Source organism: Nicotiana tabacum, chromosome 12 (genome assembly GCF_000715075.1).
Source record: "Nicotiana tabacum cultivar K326 chromosome 12, ASM71507v2, whole genome shotgun sequence".
NCBI classification, from domain to species: Eukaryota; Viridiplantae; Streptophyta; class Magnoliopsida; order Solanales; family Solanaceae; genus Nicotiana; species Nicotiana tabacum.
This window is the reverse complement of record NC_134091.1, coordinates 38,026,667-38,037,924: the sequence shown is the minus strand read 5'-3', so window position 1 is coordinate 38,037,924 and position 11,258 is coordinate 38,026,667. Positions and strand designations below refer to the sequence as shown.

At 34.8% G+C, this 11,258-nt stretch overlaps 1 protein-coding gene across 1 annotated transcript; it reads right to left on the bottom strand.

Annotated features, from left to right (window-relative positions):
* Positions 1–3,395: 3,395 nt before the first annotated feature.
* On the bottom strand, positions 3,396–7,583 carry LOC107770070 (putative beta-D-xylosidase 7). Its single transcript, XM_016589337.2, has 6 exons — positions 7,177–7,583; positions 6,147–6,449; positions 5,558–5,727; positions 5,341–5,432; positions 4,200–4,964; positions 3,396–4,092 (listed from the first exon to the last, which is right to left on the bottom strand). The coding sequence occupies exons 1-6, from the start codon at positions 7,567–7,569 to the stop codon at positions 3,506–3,508; spliced, it is 2,310 nt and encodes a 769-aa protein (XP_016444823.2). The 5' UTR covers positions 7,570–7,583; the 3' UTR covers positions 3,396–3,505.
* Between the last annotated feature and the right edge of the window lie 3,675 nt (positions 7,584–11,258).

The following is an 11,258-nucleotide window of genomic DNA, read 5'->3' as shown; positions in this document are numbered from 1 at the left end:
CTAGTATATAAAGGGGGCCATTTATTTGTAATTCATCAAGAAAAACAATCAAGTTCTCTCTAATACAAAAGTTTCATTTGTCAATTCTCATATGTTCTAACATTCCTTAGCGATCTTTAGTGTAGTAAGGCTTACTTGGCATTGCAAGATGATGAGCGAGTTGTGCAAGATCGTGAGCAAGTTTCCAAATGCCGCACATGTGCTTAGTTCAAGACTAAGGACGTGACATTAAGGTGTACCTCACTTGCCACTTTCTTTCCTTTAGAGGAGTTCATGTAACTTTCCATTGAATTTTTTAAAAGGATATTTTCTTTCTTTGTTTCCTCCACTGTTTCCTTCCGATCTACAACTATAACCACCAAATCATCTCTCTCTTGTTCTAACTCTACAATTTCCTCAGTTAAAATATTTTTATCATTAATGAGGTTGTGATAAGTATCAATTAAAACATTAGCTAAAGATACTAGTTTCTTTTGAGAATAAGACTTCAAATTTCTTTGAACGTCCAGAAAGTTTATCTCATTGTCATCATTATCTTCATCCTCATCAGATTTTGCCATCAGTGCAAATATGGAATCATACTCTGCAGCTTCGCTTTCAATGGCCATCATGGAGGTGTCTCCTTGTTTATCATTACCTTCAAATTTACTAGAGGAATCTCCCCAGGCCGCCAGAGCTTGCTTCACAATATTATCAGCGACATCTCTTCTCTTGAACTTCCTGTCGGGGACCAGATTCCTCTTAATCGCCTTGTCCACGATGTGTTTGTAGTGTTCTTTCTTGTGGAGAGGACACTCTTTGATGAAATGTCATGGCTTTCCGCACTTGTGACAACAATCATACTTTTTGGTATTTCTGCTAGAATTGCCTTTCTTAGGGATTCCTTATTTCTAGGAACCATTTTCTAGAATCTCCAAGTAAGATGGGCCATGTCTGTGTCATCACCACTTGAGTCACTGTTGTCTGCCCTGAGAACCAGACTCTTCTCTTTTTTGGGTTCTCTTCTTTAAAGTTCCTTTTTTTTTCATCTCATAGGTTTTCAGATTTCTAATGAGTGCATCAATGGTCAACTTTTCCAGATTCTTGGCATATGTGATAACATTACCTTTTCTCTCCCAAGAACCTGGTAATACAGTGAGTATTTTTCTGACCAGTTTGTTTCTTAGGATAACTTCTCTCAGGGAGTGGAGCTCATTGATGATGTAGGTAAAACAAGTATGCATATCCTGAATAGACTCATCCTCCTTCATCTTGAAGAGTTCATACTCAGTGGTAAGCATGTCGATTTGTGACAGCTTGACTTGAGTGGTTCCCTAATGTGCAGTTTGGAGAGCCTCCCAGATCTCCTTGGCAGATTGACAGGCTGAGATGCGGTTGTACTCGTCTGGTCCAATACCACAAATGAGGATCGTCTTTGCCCTGAAGTTTTTCTCGATGGCCTTCCGATCAACATCATTATATTCCTTCCTTGTCTTTGGAAATGTAACTATTTCCTTGCCAATGGTCTTTATGGGGACGAAGGGTCCATCACAGATAACATCCCAAAGCTCTAAAACTTTTGCCATGATAAAATCATGCATTCTTGTCTTTCACCAACCATAGTATTGTCCATTGAATCTTAGTGGTCTTTAGGTTGATTGTCCTTCTTCGAAATTTGGTGGAGTAGCTATGTTGATCCTATCTAGGTGTTAACATTTTAGAAAGAACCCATTCTGATACCAATTGAGGAAAACTAAGGGTCCACCAAACTATATAGAGAACCTGGTTCTCTATCACTTTCCACAGTACACACCAGTAAGTAAGGAACACAATGATATTTACATGGAAAACTCCCAACTCACATGATTAAAAGTCACGACCTACACTGGTAGGATTTCAACTTCACTAACTGAGCAAACTTTAGATTACAACCTATTGCAATCTAGGAATTAAACTCTTAATCCCTCACCTACTCATAATAACTATATTGCAAGCCTTTTTATAATAACTCTATTACAAAGCTAACCACTTGACTAACTCTAGTCAAAACAACCACAAAGATAATAATTTAAAAGTTGTCCTATGGATGCATCTGAAAAGCTGTATAGGAATTATAATTTAATAACACAAGACAAAGACACAACAATACTAATGGACACACAATATACTCAATGCCGGGATCTGGTCCTTTATTATGTTGCTGCTTTGTTCTTCAATGTCTCAGAGAATAAGGGCAGCTGCACACTTGAGAGAATTCAATATTTAGGTTTTGCAAGTGTGTTTAGAAATCCCTTACCTCCTGTTGATAGAATTTGAGTGAGGTCATCAAAGATGATGCAAGAGTGTCCGGTTCACACCACGCTTCAACAATGCTGATGTACTGTTGCGAGAACAGTGCAACAACTTTAACATCTGTAGAGTTGACTTGTACTGTGACCGGAGGAATTGATCCATATATGTTCTTTGCTGTTCCCTTATCTTATTTCATTGAGAATTGAATCAGGCATTTGACTAGTTGCTCTGAACGCTGAAGAACCAATTGTATCAAGTTCCCTATCTGGTTCTCTCATGAAGTTTGACAAATCATCAAAACAAAAAACACATAGCTTATCATGTTCCTATTCTAATTCTTTTTATTCCCTCCACGCAATTTAATTTTGTTTTTAGTGAAATTTACTAGATTACTATAACTATAAATTGGATCATGACATTTACCCATATACAAATGAATAATGTCAGAAGTAGTGTGCTGATACAAAGTGTGAAAAAGAAAAAAAATAAGAAAAAGCTAGACCTATTCAATGATACTTCCTACCCTCAAGGAGTATGGTGCGATCCTCGGTATCTATTTCATCTTTAACCAAATATCTTGGTTCGAGCACTATAAATGAACTAGCGGATTTCAAATATCAAATGATGTAAAGAAAATCAATGTATCCACCCCCGCGTCCCAATTAAAGTTCGTTATCCCTTCTGAAGAGATCCATTTCCTTGAAGTTCAATAAAATTTACCTATTCTGTTTATAAATAGATTGAATAGTTTAATCTAAAATATTGGATTGGGATCATCTGAATGATAAGTTGACAAGATCACTATACCCCATTTTTATTTTTATTTTCTTTTTTCCTCTTGTCCCTCGTTAGTGTTTCTTCTATAAAACTAATAAAAGATTAAGTTATGTTTTTTTTTTGTATACCAAAACATTACCAAGATGCTTTCTCAGTCAAAGATTTCTCTGACTCCAAACAAATGAAATGAAAAGTCACATAGAAACTGTCTTATTAGGCCAACTATATCTTTATCCACCTTACTCAAATTATCTTTTAGGAAGATGGAATAGCAGCTAATCAAAGACAATAAAATTAAGAAATTAACATTTATTCTGCTTAAGAGACTAAGATCAACTGAAGCCAATATAAAATTTCCAGATAAAAATACAAGTAGGTGAGGTGGACTAAGAAAGGAGATGAACACTACAATTCCACATTAACTTGTTATTAGGACTCCTATATGTGTTCTAAAGGGTCATATGAACACAGTAACAGGATATTTCTTATCTTCCACAACAAGATAATATTTCCCTTCATCAATTACTGATATACCATGTTCATTAGCCCTAGTGAAGTGTTCACAAGGGTTCACCACAAATTTGATTTTGGTCTTTTCTCCTGCATCTAAATGTACACTCTTGAACCCAATCAACTGCTTTATTGGAACCTCATCTCTCACCTTGGAATGCCTAAGAAACAACAATACAGGATGCTTACCAGCTATTTTTCCCTTGTTTTTCACCAAAACCTTAACTGAAATCTTAGCCTTTTTGCAAGCCTCTGATCCAATATCTGAAACTGCTACATTAAGAAGTGAACCATGTTTTCCTGCCTTGTCTGTCTTTAGGTTATTGAAGTAGACCTTGTCATGATTGACAGAGTCAATCTTGTATGAATAACTAGTGTAACTAAGGCCATAGCCAAATTCATAAACTTTTGTCCCTTTGTAAAATCTGTACGTTCGCCCTGGATATCCTATCGTTTTGTTAGGCCTCATGTTCATGTCTGTCATTGGTACTTTTGTGAAATCCTTGGGATACCAAGTCACTGGTAACCTGCCCCCTGCAAATTATATGGGATCTTGCATATTAAACAAGTTTTCCAACAAAATATTACTTATAGTAGTAGTAAAGAGAGTAAGTACTAAGATTGTTGATGCTCAAGTTGACCTGGATTATGTTCTCCAAAAATGATCTGTGTTAGTGCAGCTGCTCCAGCCTCTCCAGGATAACCAATCCACAAGATGCCTCCGATTTTCGGGTTGTTCTTGGCAAAAGAAATATCAATAGGACCTCCACCTACCAACACAAGTATAACAGGTTCAGCAGCAGCCTTGGCTGCTGCTTTAATAAGAGTCTCTTGCTGGCCAGGCAGCCCGAGTTCTGTGCGATCCCAGCTCTCCCTCTCCATTCGCTGGTCTAATCCCATTATTAAAACAACATACTGTGCCTTTTTAGCAACATCAACTGCTTCATGTGTTGCAGCAGAAGTACAGTTGACAAAGTTGCAGCCCGGATGGTAGTGTATGCTTTTCACGATGTGCTGAAATCCTTGGAGTAATGAAACATTCTTGCATGGAATGCCCGCGTAGTTACCTAAAAGTAATTCAGCATCATTTGCTTTTGGACCTATTACAGCAAGTGATGTGGTTTTGATCTTAGAAAGTGGAAGGAGTTTGGGAGAGTTCTTCAAAAGGACAATGCCATTTCTTGCTGCTTCAAGGGATAGATCCTGGTGCTTTTTACTACAAACCTCTGCTGTTGCAATGTTTCCATATTCCAATTTTCTTGGGTCACCATTGAATAGTCCTAACCTCATTCTAATAGAGAAGATATTGCGAAGAGCTCTGTCTATATCGGATTCTTGTAATTTCTTCTTCTCCAAAGCTAATCTTGCGTTGGTTCTCACGCAGGAACCACAGTTTACATCCATACCTGAATTTCAGTTGACATGGAAAAAGTCAAACAGTTGTGATGAATTAAGTTGGCCTAGCACGGAGAGTACTTATAAATCACACCTTTTCTCTACATATTGTGAAGAAATATGTCATTTGATACAAGTTGTTGCTTGTTTATATTTCCGTACAAGCTTTATCACCAGTAAATAGGTTTCATATAAGCACATAAGGAATAACTACTGGACATTATTACTTTTAGACTACAGTATGTTGAGATCAATGAACATTCCAATTGAAGTTGCTAATTAACAATAAGGAGTGGAATAAGTTCTGATTAGATATTGATCAGTTTCAGTATGACAAGACATTCATTCTTTTTACAGCAAAATTAAAGCAGAGAAAGGATGAGTTACCAGCTTTGAGAGAAGCTGCAACTGCATCTTCAACTGTGTATCCCTGGTGATCATGCATAACCTGAACTGCGTCGCAATCTGATACAATGGAACTTTTCAGGAATAGACAGCAGTTAGTCTTGTGGTGGTGGAATCATATTTCATCTTAGATTACTCGGTGAAACTCTGAATGTAGTAGAAACAAATATCCATTTGCTTATCTAAGTAAACTTTTTACCCGTTGAAACCCCATTGTCCACGGACAGTCTTAGTCAGGAGATCATAGTTAGCGCAGTTAGAGACACCATTGAGACGACTATAAGCACACATTAGACTGGTGGCTTTTCCTTCTTCCACGCAACTCTTGAATGGTGGTTGAAATGAATCTGCCATATCCTGCGCTGTAACCTGAATGACACATTGTTTTAGATAACAATATGAAACTTCTCATCTGTTTGCATTTTTTCCTTTTGGTTCCAGAAGTGATTAATACTAATATATACTATGAAGCAGTATCAGTACATGAAATAACCAAAGATAAAACATAGTAGGTGATATAGGATCATTACATCTAAGACAAACAAATAGGATATACTATATTAGTACTATATTGCATCTTGCTTCTGTATTTAGCTAGTTGATCCTCCACATTGTTATGTTCCAAATCGTTCAGCATACAAACAAAATTAGCCTGAAATACAGGATTTTTGGCATCCACATTGAGGATCAATCCAAAAACTAGGATATATGAAAGTTGTGTACAATATAATCCTTAAACAGAACAAACGATTAATATCAGGTAAGCAAGGTCCAGGTTAATTAGTGACCTGAGCATCGAAGGTGAAACGATAGTGGCCATTCCAGCGATCCAAATCCTGAGCTGTAAAGTGCTTACAGCAAGCTGAGGCTTGAAGATGCCCATCTCTGAGCTTTCCACCTCGAAAACTATCGCCTTGAAGTCCTCTTACATAAGCCACTCCATATTTTCCTACCATCATCGGGTCTTCTCCTGCTGTTTCTTGAGCTCTACCCCATCTTGGGTCCCTTAGAATGTTTATATTCGGTGCAAAGAATGTCATTCCCTTTAGTTCACCAGTATTGTATACTGCTCTTGCCTCTCTTGAAATTGCCTAGGTGTAATGTACAACACATCAGTAAGTACTAGGTGTTAATTACAGTAAGTTTTTTCCAACATTCTACTGCATATATATTTACCACATATATAACTCCTTAATATCACCCGCTACTTAAACTCATATTTATTACTATCTCTTTACAAAACTTGAGATCTGTTTCCAATAATTACGAGGCAATAAAAGTATCAAACACCAGTAACAATTTGTTTCCTAATCACCTATTCCTCGTTTCAATTTATATGACATCTCTTTTGTAACGTCATTATAGACAACATTCAACTAATAGTAAGATCCTATATTCATTTTCTCACTATTCACTACATTCATAACTCTTCATTTAAATATTTAGGGGTCGTTTGGTTCAAAACCAGGATTATAATCCTGAGATTATAACCAACATTATAATCTGGATAATCCATCCCACCTTTTATATGGTATAAGTTATACCAAGATTTTAATATAAAATTAGTGCTGATTTTAGCTACCACCTCCAACCAAATAAGGATAAATTTAATGGCATAAATTTTATCCCACGTGATCCCTTCGATGACATTTTCTCTATCTAACTTCACATCGACAACAATATTTTTTCACAACCACTAGTATTCAAAATTAAGTCCAATTAAAATTTAATTTCAATATTCAGCTAAACGTATAAAATAAACACAAGGCTGAATTTTAGTAGTATAGCTAAGTCTAAAAATAGCAAATAATTAAATACCAGCGCAATGCGATACCAGAGATGTTCATCAAAAGTAGAAGCAGCAAGAATGATCTGAGGGAACTGAGTTGCAGTTCTAATGCTGCCATTGAAGGACATCCCTTCTCCTGCATATGTTAGGCCGTGTAACGATTCCGACCACCACTCGTAAGCAGAGATATTTAGCCGAGGAATGGCAGGTGCAGTGTTACCCAGTTGTGATATTTTCTCGTCCAAATTCAGGTGTGAAATTAGATCCTCTACCCTTTGGGGGATGGGTAATGATATGTTACAGAATGTAAATGTTCTGGTAACTGGGTTGGACGCGTCACATGAAAATGGAGGACGAGTTGACTCAATAGAGCTGAGAAATGAGATGATAATGGTGATCACTGCAATTTTATGAAGTCCCATGTTTTGGATTAATTTTCTAACAGAAGGGGGGAAAATTACTATTTCCTGTGTTTTTATTAGGGGAAGAAGCAGAAGAAGGAATTGTTAGGTTCGGCTGTTACTAGTGAAATACATTGGTGGCGCCAAGTGCAGAGCCTTTGAAATGTAACTGTTGGACTAATATTTAATTAGTAGTGTTAATAATGTCTTGATAATAAATTCAGTAATGAGATCAGGAGAATTTAGATTTAATTCACATCAAACTGTGAATTCATGTCTACCTCATATGCATGTATTTTCCCTCCTAGCATGTGTTTGATATAGTACTTTTAAGTTTTATCAATAGTTATAACATTAATACTTTAGCTTTATAATTCTACAACTATGTAGCTAATATATACTTTCAACAAAAAATTCAGACTGATATACAGTAGAACCTCTCTAAATTAATACTCGGTAAATTAATAAACTCTCTAAGATAATATTTTTCTTCGATCCCGACTTGGGCCAGTGAAAAGAAATCACTGATTTTGATAAGATAATATATTTTCGGAAGACCCCTATATAAACATATGGTCCCATTAGTATTATAAATTAATAATTCTTTAAAATTACACAATTTAGTGAAATATGATTCTAGTATTTTTCGTTTTTTTTTAAAATTTAAATATAGTTGAAACTCATCTCTAACTTTTCTTATTGCATCCAAAAGTTCGGTGTTGTCGTCTCGAACTGCACCAAAAAAGTTCCGCAACTCGGGGCCGGAGAAAGTTCCATAATTCAATTAAAGATAGATAGAAGGGAGAATGTTGTTGTGAAGAGTTCTAGACGCGATAAGTATTTTCTTATGCTTAATTAGTTCCAAAGGTATTGTATGGTCTTCAACTTCAACATCAACATTGTTCTCTCCAATGGTATCCACAATTTCTTCTAAGCTCTAGACCTCTGAACATGTATCATTTTCACTCGGGTAATCCAACAGGCTATTGACATCATTTTATCACGGTAATCGAGATCATTAATCGTGACCTCAAGGTAATTAGTAAAAATACAATGAATAATATTTGATTATTAAGAAATAATGAACATTACAATGATTTATTAATTACAATGAATAAACAATGAACATTACAATGAATCATTTAATAAAAAATATTATTACAATGAATCATACATTATACTTTACATATAATGATTTTTTTATATATTAATTCAATAAATATGATACATAAATTAGTAAGATACAATGATTTTGATGTAATTAAAATTAACCTTCATTGAATCTCGAAAACACTCTTTTAATTAAAAAATATTAATTATTGATTAAATAAATACATCTACAAAATAATAGTATTTCATGGTCCCGACAATATTAATTTAGAGAGGTTCTACTGTAAATAAAACAGGTATTTTTTCCGTTTCAAAAAGAATGAACCTATTTTCTTTTAGTCCGTTTAAAAGAGAATGAACCCTTTCTAACCTATTTATTATAAACCAAAATAATTTTAAAATATTATTAATTACAGCTACCTTTTCTATTTTATAGCAAAATATGTATTTATTTATACCTACCATTAAGGCATGAAATACGTCAATTATGTTCTTTCTTTCACTCTTCCTTCCTATTAACAAGATTCTCAATATACGCTAATTATGTTCTTTCTCTCTCTCTCTCTTCCTTTCTATTAACAAGATTCTCAATATACGCCAATTATATTCTTTATCTCTCTCTTTTCATTCTCTCTCTCTATCAACAAGATTCTCAATCCTCTCTCTTCTCCATCAAATCAACAACCGTTAGCGTCATCATCGTGGTCGTCGTCAGAATCGTTGTTGGCGTCAAAATCGTCGTCGTCATCATCCACTATTAGCTTATCCTCTTAGGCGAACAGATTTGGCCATGGCTACGCCGGAGAAGATTTGAGGGCTGAGTTTTTGTCCGTCTTCATTTTTAGTTTTAATACAATGTATACAGTTTTTTGCTTGGCCGAAAAATGCCATTGGCGAACTTTCTTCTCTTTTTTGCTATTTAGTCACATACAATGTATTCTGTACAAATACATTATATTTTTTTTGTATAAATACATTACTTTTTACATGTATTTATGTATTCCGAAGGTCTATCTTTTGAATACAACTGAATATCACTGTATTTTTATGATTTTTTGTTGTTTGAATACAATTGAATTGAATACGGTGAATTGAATATAATGTATAATTATGAGTAATGTATATCTGTGAATTGAATACAATGCATACAACGAATTGAATAGCATAGTATACACCCCTATTTCTTGATTACCTCACTGTATTTATAAATACAGTCATGTGAATACATGGAATACAATACAGTAGCAGCAAAATTTATGTAGAATCGATTTTGTTGAGTTAAATTAGGAGTGATACACACTAATTGATCATCTTTCTGTTATTAAACAACTGAATTCCCATATTTTTTGGCAAAATTTCGCTACTATATTCATGAAACAGTACCGCGAATACAGTCGCACAACTGGACTCCCCTATTTTTTAGGCGAATTCCGCTACTGTATTCATGAATACAGTAGCGTGAATACAACCGCACAACTGGACTCCCCTATTTTTTTAGGCGAATTTCGCTACTGTATTCATGAATACAATAGCGCGAATACAGCGAATACAGTCGCGTAACAACTAAATAGTAGCTACAGGAAGTAAATTGTATATGGTAGCTAAAGGAAGTTAATAGTCACTATTGTGTGGTTTCTGAAAATTCCTCTTGCATATATACACCAGTATTATTGGGCCTTGGTCCCAGTATGGGTTTTTCCAGATTTGATTGGATAGCTCTATTCGCTTTAGCCCAGGGCCAACATTAGGCCTCCTGTGGTGTAGGCCCATACTGTTATGGTTTTCTTTGCTGTAATCTTATTTGTATTAGTAATTACAGTTTTAATTCTATGTTTGCAATTTTAACGTTAGACTATATATTAGTTTGATTTTCTGTGTTGAAAAAAGCAGTTTTTGGTCAAAATGAAGGGAAGTAAAAGGTAAAACTTACCCTTATTGTTATACTAAAGGAGCCCCTCAAATTATTGCGCATTGACCAATGTTTCCCTTAAACTATTTTTTTTAGCATTCTTAAGCTTTTAAAGCATAAAACAATCACTTTCATTTGTTTCCATTGAATTACCTTATGATGAGGCTATTATAAGAAAAACATATTCTTTTTGGTCAATGCTACTAAATTTTCCTCCTCGTAGACTTTGAAAGGTGGCTTGGTACGAACCCTTTTTTGTGCCATATTCAGCTACATAGAAACATTCTTCCCGGCTATAGTATGCTTTTGAGCAAATTCACAATTTACTTAGTGCTATTATATATATATATATACTCTAATTCAAATTATGCTTAACACGACAAATTTTAACACATCAAAGTATAACGTCGTATTAATTCGTTCAAATTGTAACAGATTAGATGTGTGGTACATGCATTAACTCTGAAATTGGGCCCCTATCTATTTCAATTTGCTGAAGCAATCATGCCATTGGGAAAGGGCAAAAAAAATATACGGAGAAGCAAAATACTCCTTCCGTTTTAATTTATAATGTATCTTTAAGATATGTAAAGAAAACTTTTAAATCTTTTGATCTTAAATTAAAGATGCGTATAATGTACTAAAATATCGTTAAATTTTGTGGTCTTAAATATGCTAATGTGAAATTTTG

What these genes read in the sequence shown, in the direction of transcription:
- LOC107770070 (XM_016589337.2), bottom strand. Translation starts at nt 7,569, where the DNA reads ATGGGACTTCATAAAATTGCAGTGATCACCATTATCATCTCATTTCTC. An exon ending in TCTGGTATCGCATTGCGCTG is followed by an intron (nt 6,450 to 7,176) that starts GTATTTAATTAT and finishes CATTACACCTAG; the next exon opens with GCAATTTCAAGAGAGGCAAG. An exon ending in GTTTCACCTTCGATGCTCAG is followed by an intron (nt 5,728 to 6,146) that starts GTCACTAATTAA and finishes TGTGTCATTCAG; the next exon opens with GTTACAGCGCAGGATATGGC.